The following is a 17,711-nucleotide window of genomic DNA, read 5'->3' as shown; positions in this document are numbered from 1 at the left end:
AATGATAACCGATGACCAACCAGAAAAAAGATGGACGCGAAGCTGAGACCAAAGTCGGCGTCAAAGGTATAAAAACGAGAAAAAAATTGGAAACGAACAACCAGCAGCCATATGAATGATAACCGATGACCAACAAGAAACATGAAAAAGGATGAATGCGGAGCTCAGACCAAGGTCAGCGTCAAAGATGTAAAAAACGAGAACAAAAACCGCGCAAAAACCGCACATCGTCAAAAAAATCGTCAATAATTGCAACCAATGCCAAAGGAAAGAGCGTGCACAACAAAACAAAACGAAGAGCCTACAGAAAACTTTCTAGAAAAGTGTACTCCTCGTTGCTAAGCGTAATGAATGGCTTGCTGACGCATCTGCTCCCTTCTTTCCTGATGTTTCATGTGCTAGATATCTTACTGTGATCTTTTCTACTGCCTGTGCGTGATTACACGGATGTTAGGGCGTGTTGGCCTACATAAAGGCGGGTTTGGTGCGAAATAAAATTCAGTTGTAAGTTGGCGCTGGTCCTGTCGTGTGTGTCTCTTTTGTCCACGTCTTTTGCGCCATTTTCCTGTTGAATCATGAACCAACTAGCCCAAACTAGAGTTCTTCCTCCCGAGACAAATGGGGGTAGGGGGTGTAGAAAAAAAAGCGTGAAGAAGAGAAAAACAAAATTTCAACATTCTGAGAAGGTGATAATGCTTACTGTTAAAAACTGAATGAGAACAAGCAACAGGAAAACAACTGACGCTACTGAGCTAGGAGGCCGTACAGCATTTTACAAGCACGCTGCACACTTCCCAGACTATTTCTCGCATCACTTACACAATTCTGCCATGGTGGTGGAACATTTTAAAGAGCAAACCACGTTGTTCATCATCTGAAAACAAAGTTAAAGCACTGAATTTTTCACAGCTGTGAGTGCAAAGTGGGCTCCGGTTACGCTGCAAGAATTACTACACATATTACAGCAGGTTTTGTCATTTTTGGTAGAAAGCATTCCTAGCAAAAGTGGGCGCGGCTACAGATGCGACCACAAGCTTATTTTTTTTTAAAAAAAGGAGACTTGAAGCGGACAGCGTTATTCTGGGGAAAAATACTGTGAACGGGATTACAGAAAGCATGACAGTAATATTTGCTGGAATAAAGCGCCTTTATCTAAGGAAAATCCTGTAAGCCTGCCAGTCTATACCTGTTTGCAAGATATGTTTCCTGCAATGTTTTCGATGTGCCCACCAACAAGTTTATTAAACAGCAAGTCAGTACTAAGATAGGTTGCTTTAATTATTCGCTGCAACGAAAAGCTCAAAACTACTCAAGCCTTCAGGTTGCACATGTTCGAGCCACATCTAAAGAACGTCGGGGCAAGAGGCCCTGTTGTTTTTCGACCATTAAACTCGTTTAGCACGCACAATCTTCATATGCCGCCAAAATGTGACTAGCACATGTCGGAACACCGAGTCCGCTTAAAACATCGGCAAGTCAGAGGCATGTCGGTATGCAGACCTTTTTAGAAACACAACTTGGTGCTGCAGCACTCAAGCTATTGTCAACAGTGGTTGGTAACTGCAGTTAGTGGTAGCAAAAGTGAAAGGTTTCTCAAAACAAAACACTGGCTCCTGGTTAGAGCACAAGCAAGCTCTGTAATTCAAGTCACTTCAAAGGGGAATGAAGCCAGTGTTTCTGAAGCTGTTCTGCCTCAGTATGAGCGAAAAGCAATGAAATTTAGCCCCTATTTTAGATTTTACTATTTTTTATATCTTGCTATAAACAAAGTCTTCTATTGCGGGACTACTAAAAAAGAGTAGTTTGGAAGCTGCCTTAGTGTTCGTAGAATTTCTATTGAGAGCTCGGTTTTCATAACTGCTAGAAAGGACCATTCTTCCTGTCGGCTATTCAATCAGTTTTTATTGCTGTGTTAAGAGATGTTGAATCCGCAAATATGTACCGGCAAAATACAGTGTATACCAGGTTAGTTGTACCAAGGTTTTCAGAAAAAGCAGGCCCAGTCAGTGGCATGAGTAGGGAGCTTAGTTGTGAGTAATAATAAAAATTGCCGGCATACAGAAGACGCACAGGAGTGAATACAAGGAAGACTAATACAATTTGAAAGGACGCTTGGGAGGTCATTATGAACTCAGTATAGAACAGCAAAAACTGGAAGCAATTACCTAGTTGTAAGCAAGTAAGACAAAGTCTGTTTAGTAATTATTGCTCAGGGAGTGGTATGTAAGGACCTACTGATTGCTCAAAGGATACGGAAATGTACAATATTCGGTATCCACGTTATGATGCGGTTATTCAGACTTATACGGGTGACACCGTTGGGTGTTCACTAAGGCTGTCCAGGTCCGCTGAGCTGTAGCCCCGCTCTCAGCGTTCGGACAATTTTTCGTTGGGCAAGATTTCCTCGGGACCCGGCGCGCGCGATTAACAAACCCGCGACCTCAACTGGAGCCGAGAATGGTGAGAGAGCGGGAAAAAGAAGAGGCATTCCATCACTTTTACCTTTCACCGTGGGTCTCTGTCTTTTCCTAAATGCATTCCATTATTAAATTTCGCAGCCTAAAATTGCCTCTAATCAGAACACGCTTCCTTTCGAGTAAAACGTTAGATCGAGCAAGAAAGCAAAACAAGACTAAGAAGAGTGTGAAAGAAGGCACACACTATAGGAGGAATCTTCGGAACGGAGAAAGACAAATGAGGGAAATTGTCTAGCCAATCTCCTTCGTCATATATTTTCGCTCGCGACAAACTCAATTACAAGAGAAACCTTTAATTTTTCTTATTCGGTTCCGCACACAGCTTTTCTTTGAAATTTTACGCCGTTTTCTTTCTTTCTGTGGCTGCAATGAAGATTCTGGTTCTCATTAGCGGGGCAGAGGCGAAACTATGCGCTTCCGCATAGGTCTTATACGTTGCCTCACTCGTTACTCGCTCTATTATCTCTAACTTAATTATAGATTCGAGAGCTGCAGCTTTACGTCGCAAATTGGCATGGCGAAAACTTGAGCGGATATAAGTGAATAATAAGACATTAAAACGAAAAAAAAAAAGATAATCGTCGTACAGTTAGACGGGCTGATAAGGTTTTCTTGTGAGATTTTCTATTTACTGAGCAGACTGGAGAAATGAAACAAACAATGCCGGAACAGAACAAGCAAATGTGCTTATCAACTGCGGCGCACTCCGAGCCTTCTGCTATGCCTTCTGAGGTAAGTTTTAGAAAATTGTCTCGAAGAAAGAAAGAGAAAGAAAGAAGGAAAGAAAGTGAGAAAGAATTATAAAGAAAGGAAGAAAAATAAAGAAAGGGGAAAAGAAAGAAGAACGAACGAAATAAAGCGACAAAGAAATAAATAAAGGAAAAGGAAGAAACAAAGAAACAAAGAAAAGAAAGAAGGAAAGAAAGGAAGAAAGGAAAAGAAAAGAAGAAAGAAAGACAGACAGAACGAATGAAATGAAGAAAGAAAGAAAGAAAGAAGGAAAGAAAGGGAGGAAGAAAGAAAGGAAGAAAAAAAGAAAGAATAAAAGAAAGAAAGAAGGAAAGAAAGAGAGAAAGAAGGAAGGAAAGAAAGAAAGAAAGAAAGAAAGAAGGAAAGAAAGAAAGAAAGAAAGAGAGAAAGAAAGAAGGAAAGAAAGAAAGAAAGAAAGAGGAAGAAAGGAAGGAAGAAAGAAAGAAAGAAAGAAAGAAAGAAAGAAAGAAAGAAAGAAAGAAAGAAAGAAAGAAAGAAAGAAAGAAGGAAAGAAAGAAATAAAGGAATTACCTTGGCCTACCTATATCACCAGGCATCATGGACCTTGAACGGATCGGGAACATAAGGTATAGTTGAAGAAGAGAAACTGGTAGTTTAAAGGGAATAAATGTAATTAACATAAGCGCAGCAGCGTATGCTAAATATGCATTATGCCATGCTGCTTACGGATGCTTCCAAAAAGAAAACCAACAGCAGATAAGTGTAGTAGTGACACTATGTAGAACAGTTTTGGGAGCACAGTCGTGGACCGAAATAAATAAAATGAACAGCATTTGTGTACTCCACGGGACCAACCGGGCGGTACTACCAAGTGCACTAGGAAGAATGTTAGAGGCAGAGATAAGAAAACGCTATCATTTCATTGTCACCGTATTTTTTTCCTTTTTCTTCTGCTTTTAGTGAGTTACCTAGTATGCGCTACAAAGTTTTAGAACTAAAGCTTTTGCAACTAAAGAAATCACATATGCCATCTTTCCCACCGCTGTTCTACTTTCTTTTTATTCTTATTTATGCGTGAAGGTCAACCAAACTGCAGCCGTCGAGCACGCGCACCTCAGACCGTCTCAGACACCCGATGATTTTGACGCCCATGGTCCAGATAACTAGCCATGCGAAATGCAAGAAAGAAATTTGCGAAATCAACGCGATTTGAAGTTACGCAATCAAGAGCCGGTTCTGAAGGCGAGATCGACTGACCCTTGCGCAGAGGCATATAATTCCCATTTCCATTGCGCCACACGCACGAACATCCCATTGAGCGGACGAAGAACCTGATTAGAAAGCGGAATGCTTTCACGACGCCACCTGCCCGAACGCACCTCGAAGCAAAAGCCTCCACGCTCTGCCAAAACCACACGCACCGGGCGTCTGCGGCGCTAGGAAGCGTCTGGTGCACAAGGAAGGCTGCCGGCGTTAAGTTCTGGTTTCACCGTGTAACGATCACAGCACCATCTGCACAGCGCAGGTTCCTTATAGCTGAAAATGGTACTCAGAAAAAAAAAGTCAGCATTTTTATCGCCATTAGCCAGCTTCTTTGCATCCATTTTTGTTATTTGAGCACAGCAGTAAGTCTAAGGGCGATATGGGCTAGCATGCAGAAGGAAATCAAAATTTTTCCAAGCTTTTGCATGACAGATTCAAGCATGCGTCCGGCAGTGGACGACGCCGCCCACCACGCACGGTCACTCGCAGTTACTCAGCTCATCCAGCGCTAGTGCGCCAGGCACCTCTTGAAGCAGTCCTCGAAGCTGGGGAAGGCCCTGAACACGCATACGTCCGTCCAACGCCGGCAGCGGTGCCGAAGCGGGTCGTAGAACCACCAGAGACGCGCGGCTGCCCGGCGATCCTTTGGCGCCGGCAGCGCGCATTCGCTGTCCGGCGGCAGCTGCACCAGGGGCCCCAAACAGCGCCGCGCTGGAGGAACTTGTGAAATCAAGACGACGAAAAGCGAAAGATTCGTTTGAGAAAAGGTCTCAAGGAAAATGAAAACTCTGGTGCTGCAGTTGACAGAGGAGCAATTTGCGAGAAGATACGCATGCAGAAAGCAAAGCCCGCACGAGGTCTGATAAGATGAAGCATGCACAGAGTGCTGTGCTCTGAAATCTCGCGTACCAAAACGTTTTCCCACTGAAAGGAATGTTTAGAGACGACCACGCAGTAAAGATATGCTTGCAATAGCTGCACGCAGTCGCATCCTCACGGGACTGTGGGTTTTACTATTAAAATGTAGGGGCACAGCGTCACGCAAGAGGTCACCACAGTCGTGCTCTGAGAGCGATGATCCTGACATTTCATTTCATTTCATTTCATTTATTTTCTCCTTAAGGGCCCGAGGGCATTACATAAGGGGGAGGCGAATTAACATGTAAAAAAATCTTGAACGTGGAAAAATGTGAAGAGCAAAATACAAAATACAATGAAGGCAAGCAAAAACAAAAGCAAGAAAAAAATACAGTAAAAAATGCAGACATACATCTAAGTCAAATAACAGCAACCAAGCAAGCGGAAGAGAAACAAAATTACGCTAAGGCGCAGAAATACAACTAAACTAAGTAACAAAAGAGTACAAAGGGGGCAGTCTATTCAGGATGGCTGAAGTTTTAGCTTATTACGGAATTGTTTTCTGTCTGTGCATTCGGCTATGTTTTCGGGTAAGGAATTCCATAAGACTATTGCATGAGGGAAAAATGAGCTACTCATTGCAAGGGTGCGGGTGGAAATTCGTGCTAGAGACTGGCTGTGGCTTAAACGGGAAGATCTTCGTAATGGTGTTGTTAGTAGCTCATGTCTGCACCGTGGGTGATAATAGAATGCGTGAAGAAGGCACAAACGAGATATGATGCGGCGTGATGCGAGGGACGGCAAGTCGAGGTCTCTTTTCATTGAGGTGACGCTGGAATTTCTTGAGTAGTTCGAGGTGATAAATCGTGCTGCACGGTTTTGAATGGCTTCGAGGTTAGTGGCGAGGTATGATTGTGACGGGTTCCAGATGGCTGATGCGTATTCAAGCTTTGGTCTGACGAATGTGAGATATGCTAGCTTTTTAATGTCTGAGGATGAGTCGGAGAGACTACGCCGCATGTAGCCGAGAACGCGTGAGGCTTCGGAGCAAATGGTTTCAATATGTGTTATCCATGATAGCGATGGTGTCATGTGCAGGCCAAGATATTTGCATGATGATGTGTAGGCAACGGGTGTAGAGTTGAGGTAGTAGGTAGTCTTAATCTGGTTGCGAAGGCGGGAAAATGTCATGACTTTACATTTAGTCGTGTTTAAAGGCATGAGCCATGTTTCACACCAAAGTGAGATAGCGTTTAGGTCTTGTTGGAGGGTGCACGTGTCGTCTTGGTTAGTTATGGCGCGTTATACGATGCAATCATCGGCGAACAATCTCAGTTTAGATTTAATGCTGGAGGGCAGATCATTGATGTAAATTAGGAACAGTAATGGGGACAACACGGCGCCCTGAGGAACACCGGATGTTACGCTCGAGAGAGGAGATGTGTAATTGTTAGCGCGTGTGAACTGAACACGTCCTTTCAAGTAGTGTTCTGTCCATGATAACAGTTTTTGTGTTAAACCAAGGCCGGACAATTTTAGCAACAAGTGATTATGAGGGACACGATCAAACGCCTTCGAAAAATCTAAAAAGATGGAATCGATCTGGTAATGGTCATCCATGTACTGCAATAGATCATGAGTAAATTCGGCTAGTTGCGTTTCACATGAATATAGTTTCCTGAAACCATGCTGTTGTGGATAGAAGAAGTTAATTGATTCAAGGTGTGCCATAAGGTTAGACGCTATAATATGTTCAAAGAGTTTTGAAGGAATACTAGTCAGGGATATTGGGCGATAGTTAAATGGGCTTGAACGGTCACCTGATTTAAAAACCGGTATTATTCGGGCTTTTTTCCAGTCGTCAGGTATGTTCCCAGTGTCCAGTGATTGAGAAAAGATTAGGCAGAATATGCGGCTCGACAATGATGCAGTGTTTTTTAACAATTTGCTGTTGATTTCGTCGCAGCCACCTGATACTGACAGAGGAAGTGAGCTAATGAGGTTTGATATGCCCTGTGCATTAATTTCTATATCTGTCATGGGGTGTGAACGAATGATAGGTGTGTGATTGACAGGGGTGATGTTAGCGGGCGTGAAAACAGAAACGAAGTAGTCGTTTAGTGCGGTTGCGCATTTCTGAGGGTCAATAGTGTCGCCATCGGGATCTGCGAGTTCGATTTGGCTAGGACGAGATTTGTTCGATAGAAGACGCCAGAATTTGTTCGGGTTGGATCTCAGAATTAAAAGCAAGTCAGATGTTTGGAATTTCTTCTTAGCCTCAGCTAGCTCATTTAGGTACTGTTTTACGCATAAGTGGTACCGGTTCCATTTTTCAGGATTGTTGCTCTCCTTTGCAGTCCTGTAAAGTCGTTTTTTTTCGATTTAGTAGTGATTTGAGGCGTTTATTAAACCAGGGATTGTTATTGTCAGATTTTACGAGAATTGTAGGAATATATTGGTTTTTTAAGTTGACTAATGTGTTCTTAAACAATTCCCAATTAGCATTTACCGTGCGAGTTAGATAAGAACTGTGGAAAGTTTCCAAAAACTCATCAAGTCTGTGATTAATGCTTTCAAAGTTTGCTCTTTTGTAATCCGTGATTAGTTTTCTTGCGGGTGATCGCTTTTTGATAGCTAATGAAATGGTAATGTGAAGCAGGTTGTGATCGCTGATACCGGGCAGGAGTTTTATACATGTTACACTATCGGGGGATGACGTGAGCAGGAGGTCTAGAGTTAGAGCGAAACAAAACTGCGCGAAGAAGACGGGACAAAAGAAAGGCACGAATACACACCGACGAATACACACCGAATGAACCGACTAGCCCAACATCATGTCTTACTTAGGTCTAGAGTGTTATCGCCTCTAGTAGGCCATGATACCATTTGCTGGAGGTAATGATCTAGCACTAGGTCGATAAATTGTCTGGAGTCGGCTGACGAACCATTTGAGGTAGACATGAGATACTTCTTCAGCGTGGCGATACTTCTTCAGCGAATGACTGCTTCCAATTAACTGAGGATGCGGTAATCAGTTCGAATGATTACAAGTGTTTAACTATTTATATCTCTTGGAGCGTTCACGACTGATATCCTGCGCAGAGTGCAGAGGCACGGTGCCGATGCCTCACCGCGGTGGCAATGGCGGCGGCAGAGAGCAAGGTCCGCGAAGTGTGCGGGCGACCGCCAGGGGCACTGGGATCCAGAGTCCCACTCGAAGCAGCCTGGTCCGAAGCGCGTCTGGAGGAAGAACCATGACTCTGCGTCCGGCTTTGGCCAAGAGTCCAGCTTCGCCGAGCACTTGTAGAACTTGGGCGCAGTGCATTCTGCGTGACCACACAAAAGCGGCGACAAGTTTTCTCTTCGCCATACTTCTCAACTACTTTGACGTGCACATTTCCACAACGATTTTCGAGAGCTCTATAGGTCCAAACCAGGATACCACCGCCATGTGATGGATGGCGAGGACCTTAGTCCGGCCCTAAACATTACTTGGACGATGATCGCAGGCAGCGCGAAAAAGACGCGGACGTGGGAAGAACTCAAAGACTAGCGCTGACTTTCAACTAAAGTTTGAGTGCTTGGCCCGCGAAAATAAATACATCAGGGAAAACCAACAAAAGAAACCATGATGACAACCACATCAACAGATATAAGCTACAACTGTTGAAGGTTGCAACAGCAACGTCATTATCTTGCGTCCAAAAAACTTATTTCCTTCGCTGTTAAAGCCAACGAAGCACTACTTACACATGCGTCTTCAGTCCTCGCGATTTGTGCGGCTTCTAAAATTTCGCGGGTGAGCTGATTGGGATGTTTACTTATCACTCTCGTTTGGGAGAAGTGCGGCGTGCAATCGTTACAATTCCTGCAGAATGCCCAGGGGGCCTTTCACCGTTTAGAATACATTGTTGTGATGCCCTTTGAGGCGCTCATTAACGAATCGTTCCGTTTGCCCAACATATTGGTTACCAGTACACTGTAGCGCAGCAAAAGACGAGGACGCAAGAGACGGGAGACGAACACCACGAGTGTTAACTTCGTCTCTCGTATCCTGCGTCCTCGTCTTTTGCTGCGCTACAGTGTATTGGAACTATGTACCAACGAGCCCAAAAAGCCACGCTACTGATCTATATTGTTTACCACACGATAGCAGGATTGCGTAAACAATGCCTTCCTGACAAGGTACATATTGGTTGTGGTGTCTTACGGAACAATGTTGTACAACGAACGGAGCATTATTAACCATCTTGCAAATCTTCATCAGCTTGTCAGGGACCTTGGACTTTATTGCCTAGACGCACGGTAGAAGAGCCCGCCGAGATTCTGGTGTCCTTTACAACCAATAACAATGAACAGCGCCGAAATTAAAGTTAAAAAGCATTCAAATTTAGACCCCGCCGGAGCGGCTATGACGCTTTGGAGTTCGGGTACTCATCCCAAGGACGCGGGTGCGATCACGGCCGCGGCGGCCACGTGTTTCGTTTCATGTTCGCAATACTCGGGTTTAACGAAACCGACTTAAGAGGTTTGAATATTGTGAGCGAAGGACTGTAATGCTTAAAACACGTGCTTACAGTCACCTTGGTCGCAGATTAACGTTCTATCAATCGCAAGGTATACGAAGGCTGAAACACAAAAGGGCCCCTCATTTCAGGTGGACGCGCCGATCTGTTTGAACGTTGGCAACGATGGTTGGTTGGTTGGTTGGTTGGTTTATGGGGTTTAACGTCCCAAAGCGACTAAGGCTATGAGAGACGCCGTAGTGGAGGGCTCCGGAAATTTCGACCACCTGGGGTTCTTTAACGTGCACTGACATCGCTCAGTACACGGGCAATTCGATGGGTTCGTCTCAAGGAAGTTCTTGCCAGCTGAAGATGACGACGGACAACACGTTTGAAAGCGGCCATAGCACTCGAAGTGCGTAGCCAATAATTAATTCTCCCTTTTTTTTTGTAAGGGAGTAAGGTTAAAAACATTGGACACTTTCTCTCGACATTCATGCTCAAATATGGCGCAGAAATGCGCAGTAAACGCGCCGACCGCCCGTAGCTACCACCATGAACGAGCAAGCGCTGCAGTATCTCGAGTGATCTGCAAGACCAGTCTAGACATTTCGACGGCATTCTCCGACCTAAGCTGCCCTTTTCTACCCGTGCTCTTCTCAAGCACTCAGAAAGGAAAAGAAATGCTTGTCTTAACATCCTAGTTCACTGCATTTTCTCGGGGGTATTACTTTCTTCATCCGTAAAATTCATGACTTCGTTCAGAAACATGGCTCATATTCTGATAGTACTGTGGTCGCTACGTTCACTGTGTGCCTATTATTTCAGAACTCTCTTGAATGATGTCATTTATTGGCATCTCTTAATTTTTCTTCGACTCTATTGTCTTTCTCTATGGTTCTTTGAAATATATTGCTTTCCATTCGTTCTGGTTGAAAAAGTACCACAGCACTCAGATGCAGATTCGCATCTGTCCTAGGCCCAGTGCAAACTTGAAACGAGGATTGGTGGTGGACGACGACAGGAGTGCTCGAGAGAGGTGAAGCTTGTGCGAAAAGGCGAAATATGTAGGGGAGCTGAACGGCCTTTCAGTCTTGTGCAAAAGTCACTTCGAATATAGTGTCTGTCTTCTGAAACCACTGTCGTTAAGCACTTGATTAGTTTGAATAATTCGCAGGCCAAAAAAATGTTATGCCTTGCTTAATTACTGCGAAGATCGGCTGAACCTATAATTTTATTGGAGTCACTCCATTAGAGCTATTTTCATGAAAAAGGAAACGAATGACTGCGAAGTTTCCAAGAAAACAGTATTAGACTCACTTTGCCAAGGCCACACCATAGACCGAACCGACAAGCTCGCGTTGTTGCGGGGCACGCTGGCGATGTAGCTGCCGCTGTCGTCTGTGATGAAGAGGAGACAGAGAAGGAAGCCCGTGAATTTCAGCAGTTCGACCGCTGCAGGTCACCGCATACACTAAGGCAATGCAGATCTGTCCAGCATGCATGACTAAGAAGCGTACAAAGCGGACAGTAAGGCCCTAACACATCGAGGTGTCGAGGGATAGATCTATCCTTTTGCACCCTCTCCTGAAGCAGCTTCACAAAGCACTCTACTAAGAGACCCCTGTGAAATGGCCATGGATTGTATAAATAGCTTTATTCGAACTCTGTGAAGAGAAAACAACGTGAGCTCTGTACGAGCTGAGCGTGCGTTTAGGTTCTATAGAAGTGCGTACTTCGCAGACAAGGAATCCTTTCGTACCCAAGCCTTGAACAGTCCCGTCGATTCGGCAAGATGGCAATTCCGTACTTCACCAACATTAGAATACAACGCCTATTCCTTGTTGCTGCTTTTAACGTCGCCAACGCGAATGTCAGTAAATAAGCTTTAGCGCTGCAGACACGAGTGCAAAGCAGATTGGCGTTAGATTTTCTGCACAACAGCCCACGCCTGCCTGAGTCTTTCCTTAACAACCGCTTCTAAGATCAGCGCTTTGGCTCGACCCCACATAGCTCCACATTCGTACGGACTGTCTCGACATTTGTCGCGGGGAGTGAAAGAAGACGAAATAACACAATGGACATAGGTGAAGCGACATATCAAACGACGCAACTGGGCACTGCCTCTAAGAGCCGGCGCTAAAGCAGGTGCCAGTGGTACCATTTGTACGTACTCAGGGATGCGTAAGCGATGTACATGAGCAAGACGCCGAGGCTGCCTCCTAAGGACACCATGCCCACCACCATCAAGAAAACACATTGCTCCACTTTCTCCCGGATCCTGCCAAGAAACGAAAAGGGAAGGAAAACGAGGCTATATTTTCAGCAAAGAACTCCCGAACGTTAAGTGACGTACACTGTGGCAAAAACGTGAGTGCATGCACATACGCTCAAAACGGTAATAATGCCCAAGAGTTCTTACTGACATTTTTTTCTCAAGTTTGTACTTCAGTGTTCAGTATGTGAAGAAAAAAAAGTGTATTTTAACAATTTTTGTAGCCTTACCAGAAGCCAACGTTTTTCGTTATCACACTGGGACATTTTTATTAAGCAGATTCTTTTCAGTAGTCTTTTAAGATATTCGCAAAAAGGAAATTGTTTTCCTGTCCTGGCAACACTTGCGGTGGAATTGTCGACATACGAACGCAATTACTATTTCACCCCGTGCACTGTCAGTGATAGGGACTGCAATGTCAGTGGTTGGATTATGAACCTCTAATAACATTATTAGCGGGAAAGAAAAGTCAAATCTGAGGGAAAGTGATTTCGATTCGACACGCTCGATTTCCCTTCTCAACCTATTCGCGGTACTAGTCGCGCCATCTGTGGGCTAAGAAAGCAAATATACTTCCGGCTCTACGCGCAATGTATGACTGATCAATTTCCGTCGCCTTATGGGGACTGAAATGCTTTCACCTTTCTTTTGCAACTAGAGCGGTGAGGTAAGGAACTTGGCAAAAGCAAAGATCTTTGGCCCATTTGAGGTCGATCCGTGTTAGAACGTTTGCAGCGCGAAATAAACGGGACGCAGACAGGATACAAACACGACAATGCGACCGCTGCACAGAGCTCAGTGTAGAAGAAATGCATATAAAACCTATACAAACATCTAAGCTTTTGCTTAGCATTTCTTCTGTGCTCTGTGCAGCGCTCGTCCTGTCATGTTAGTGCCCTGTCTGCGTCCTCGTTTATTTCGCGCTGCAAACATTTTTCTAAGTTAGGGACTTCTTTTTATAAACTTCGCTTCTTGAAGCAGCGGCACAAGCTGAACGGTGCACTGCGGTCGGGCCACTCTCCGAACTATTAGCGTCGATCTCGACGGTGCGCGAAATTCGGAGTTTATCTGCATTTTCATACCGCTGCCTCATCGATGGCCATCAACCACAGCTCGCGAGCGCTCTTAAACTATCCTTTCAGGTGGATTGATTTAATGTGCAAACGAAGCTCAATACTTTAATCCTTTCTTTTCTTTTCCTTCTTGCTGCTCGCAAAAGCGGATTGATTCCCTAGTTATTTTATTATTCTGTATTCAGCACAGGCGGAACAATTCACGGAACTTGGAGACTAAGCTCACGCTGCTTATCCTTTCTAGTGCAAAATACTTTTTTGGTATTCGTTTACATGAATAAAGGGGAAGCGACAATGCGAAAGTGCAGATGCTCACACGTGTCGCAAGACTCAAAATGAATATCAACTGCTCGTGCATCTAATGAAAGAGCTATTTTCCAAGATATAGGAGAGCTCTCGACTACCTGAAAGAGCTTCTACATAACACCTCCAGGCACTTGGGCTGGCTTTCCCGAAATAATCAGAACTGGGACTAGCAGTAACATCGTCCCCGACTATGTATTCCATCCGCAGAAAACTTTTTTTCATTTTTCAGTATTTTGTGTTATATCATGGCTGCGCACACTTTCGGAGAGAGTTAGAGAGAAAGGAATTTTAATGAGGGAAAGGTGGAGAGGTCGGCCGGTGGTAACATGGCCCTTGCATCCAGCGACAACAAATACAGGTCGCTCTAACGCGTTAACCAAGCTGGTTGTAGGAAGATAAACTATTCAGTTTTCAGAACATAATCCGCGTCTGTGAACCCGCCCCTAATACGTTTGTATACGCCAGCTTTGAAGGCTAGGATGCGGCTGTCGGCTGCTGAACAAATGGCTACGGCAGAGGTGCGGGAAAGCAACCACACTCGAGGGTCTTTTAGCAGACGCACGAAGTTTCTTTGCTAACTGTGTCGTCTGTGAGACAGCATATGTGTGTCCAAGTCTGAAATACCTACTCTTCAATGTGATCCAAGTTATTGCAAGTGACTTGTGCAACGTCCTCAGGAAGAAAAAAAAAACGAAGAAAGAAAAATGGGCTGCCGGGTATATATAGAAGCGATGTACATGAATGTAAAACAGGCTCTTATTGATACTTTTAATGTCCATATACCTCTCACTGAAAAAAAAAAAAACACAGTCGGCTGTTTAAGCGTGATATTGAAGTGCATAATATAAAGATAATATTAACAAGACTGATGTTAATCAAAAGCTGGGTCTTTAAGTTGCTTAGTAATATTTCCTATTGGGCTAAACTGTAATTAAATTAGTTCAGCATTATGCGTATTTAGCATTCTTTGAGAGAGAAAGCTGACTGCATGGTCGTGACGTCTTTCACCTAGAGGCAGAGCCGCTTAAAAGCCAATACTTTCAATTGCATCTCGGTGACAGGCGGTGGTCAGCCCTCTAATATCACAAAATTTTTGTGCAACAGCTGCATATCATATAAAACTCCGAATACTTACAACTCGGCCTCATCTCCGGCGGGATAGAAGCGAAGCGAGATCCCATCTGAAATAGGCGAAGCAGCATAAAATTACAAATCCGAGGGGCATGGTAAGGAACAAGCTATGAAGAAGCTTCGAGCTTTCAACGATCACGACAGCAATAACATTGACGAAAAAAATAATTATAATGATAATGATGATGATAGTAATTCTTATTATTCAATGTCATCAATTACAATTGCTGCGTGAAGCGCGAAACAAAGCGGGAACTGAGTGGAGTGTTAAGCTGGTGATGCAATTTTTGATTATGTGCATTTTGAGGCTGAGCCTGATATTATCACTCAACAGTAACGTATCACGAGCACTACACGATCACATCCAGCCTACCGAATGGTTTATTGCACCGAAGTAGTGTTAATAAAGGCATTCATGGCCGAGGCTTTCAGTTGCATCATCAAACGAAAGGTCGTCGGTAGGTCGCAGACACGAAAGCGTCAAAACTGTCCAGATCTTAGTTATAAGTCAAAAGTCGTCTAGTCTTAAGAGATCAATAGAGAAGGGATGCAGAAAACGCTGGCACAAGTAATCAAAAGGTGGATATTAGAGCGTAATGTTAGAGACGTATCTGCCCGCTAAAGGGGTTGATGGCGGTGGTGGTGGTTGTATGCGGACTATTATGTTACTTAGAAGTGCTGCGAGGCAAGCACGGGCAACGCGGCAAGGAGAGAGCGTTGATTCGCGCAGCCAAGGTTCCTGTATTCGTGAAGCCACCGCCGGAGTTGACAAGTGTATGTTGTTACTACATACTTCATGCGCGTGACGCGACCGCGTGTCTATGTCGGCAGCCGCGATCACCATGCGAAGGTAATGTATATCCGTGATCGCCATGAGACTGTTATGTATATACGGAAGAAAATTGTACTCCCTTTGTGTCTGTAGTCACATGGTTCTCGTCGAAGTAAACAGTTGCACTCCGCCAGCGTCATTTTTAACAGTGGTACGTGTTTATGTACAGGGGGGAGAAGCTTTCAGGAGTCTGTCGGCAATTGATTCACTTAAATCCATTAATTTAATGAAAGTCGATGCACCTGTATAAACATTTCCAACGGTGCACGCAGGTGTCAAAACACCTTATTTTTGTGCTGCTACAAACACCTGCACAGAGATCGCACTACCGCCTCCGCCATGTGCACGCAACAGGCCACAGAACAACACAGCGTCACCCAGGGAAACGCTGGAAACGTTTATGCGGCGGTAGGCTCTAAAAGCAAGGCTGTGAACCACTGTCATGGTGCCTGAAGTGGAAAGCTATGCGTACTACATGATTAAAGCAACGTACTGTTTGAGTTTCGCATATAATGCAAAATCATTATATGCCTCATTAACTCAAAAGCTGCTTTCCGCCGTCTGTCGGCGTTCATGGCACCAAATTACTCAGTGACGTCACCATGCTCTCGCATGGCGTCAGCAGTAGGCCATAAGATATTGACGTCTACAGCAAAGAAGGAAATATAAAAATGGTTCCGAAGGAACCGTGAATTGAACAAAGGTCATTAAGATCGCGAGTCGGGCACGGAACCCATAGGCTACAAAACAGCGTTACATCTTGGCAAATAAAGGTGAACCTAGTGTATACGTGTCCTTAAGACTGTATGCTAATCAGTAGGTGTGTCATTAGAAAGGAAGGCATCTTTAATGAACCTCGCAACAGAGCTCACGGTGAGGCTCAAATGCTTTCGCATTCGAAGCACGTAAGCAGTCTTAAGCGCCCCCCGTAATTTCTTTTAAATTCTGGATCGGGACATGAAATCCCAGAGGGCATTTAATGCGGCTTACGTGATATGAATAAGAAAGCATTGGGTCATTGTGAGCTCTGTTGTAAGGTTCATTAAATATTCCTTCCTTTCTAATGACACGCCTACTCATTAGCATACAGTCATATGGCAACGCATATATACTAAGTTTTCCTCTATTCGGCAAAAAGCAACGCGGTTTCGTGGCCTATGGGTTGCGTGTTCGCCTCCCAGTCTGAAGGTCCTTGATTGAACTCCCCGCGCCTTATGAAGAAATCTTATGTTTTCTTCTTTGCTGCAGACGTCAATATGTTATGGTCTACTGCTGACGTCATGGAGAGCATGGTGACGCCACTGAAGAACTTCGTGCGATGGACGGCGACGGACGGCGGCTTTTGTGCTAATGGAATATGTAATGCTTTCTCATTAAAAACACGCGAATTACTGCACACACGCTGCATTCCGCCGTGGAAGCGTCCGAGTTGTGAATATCGTGAACTGCCTCATCACTTCATGATTTAGAGAAAGGCCTACTAGATGCATATGACAAAAGCAATGGCAAGCAGGATGCACAAATCTGAAAACGTCGGCATGAATAGGCTGTAAACGAGCGTTGACGTATTAGCGGCTGTAAAAATTTCTCGTACAAAATATCTGTGGAAAACGCAAATCGCCATGTCTCCGGGGGAAGCACGCAGCAATTGGTAGCTAAGCTAAACCTCTTTGTGCGGCATGACCCGCACATTCGAGTGTAGGCTGGACTGCGAGACCAATCAAGGAGGATTGTTGAGGGCGCGCGAGGCTGCGGCTCTTTCGTGAATCCGACACGCAAAAATTTTTCGGTGCCTACTGTATACACACATCAGCAACAATGATTTCCCGGCGTGTGCATCAGTGGTAGTGATATCTAGATAATCAGCGTGAATAGGCCCTTTAAGCAATGTTGTCACCCATGCTGAGGTTACCTACTCGTTCGTAATTATCGTTTAGCAGTTTTGGGGCAACCTCCCCCTAAAAAGAGTGCGCTTCCTGTAAATGAGGCTCTTTGTTTTCACTAGGCAGAGTACTTACACCAATCCATGGCTGAAACGTGCAACGCTGAAACTAAACCGTCACACAAAAACTGTCCTTGATTTCTGACACTTTATCTTCTTTTCTTTCGCGCCCAATGATTCGTGCTCGCGGCTCGACACTAGCCAAACAAAAATCCACTCTCCGACTGGAATAAGGAGTAATGAAAGTAAGAACGTAACGGAAATCGGCCTTATGAATGAAAAAAGCTCAGAATCGATAAAAAAACAAACAAACTTCAAGTCGTTTGCAATTATGGGAA

The 17,711-nt window shown here is 44.5% G+C and overlaps 1 protein-coding gene across 1 annotated transcript; it reads right to left on the bottom strand.

Moving 5' to 3' along the window:
• Positions 1-4,959: 4,959 nt before the first annotated feature.
• Positions 4,960-17,459, bottom strand: LOC149352591 (uncharacterized). The gene is made up of 6 exons (XM_089577216.1): positions 17,450-17,459; positions 14,604-14,649; positions 11,989-12,095; positions 11,135-11,215; positions 8,441-8,635; positions 4,960-5,171 (listed from the first exon to the last, which is right to left on the bottom strand). The coding sequence occupies exons 1-6, from the start codon at positions 17,457-17,459 to the stop codon at positions 4,960-4,962; spliced, it is 651 nt and encodes a 216-aa protein (XP_089433342.1).
• Between the last annotated feature and the right edge of the window lie 252 nt (positions 17,460-17,711).

Source organism: Amblyomma mixtum, chromosome 3, assembly GCF_055824585.1.
Source record: "Amblyomma mixtum isolate Tamu chromosome 3, ASM5582458v1, whole genome shotgun sequence".
In the NCBI taxonomy this organism is placed as follows: domain Eukaryota; kingdom Metazoa; phylum Arthropoda; class Arachnida; order Ixodida; family Ixodidae; genus Amblyomma; species Amblyomma mixtum.
The sequence above is the reverse complement of the archived record's forward strand: the minus strand, read 5'-3'. Positions and strand labels throughout refer to the sequence as shown.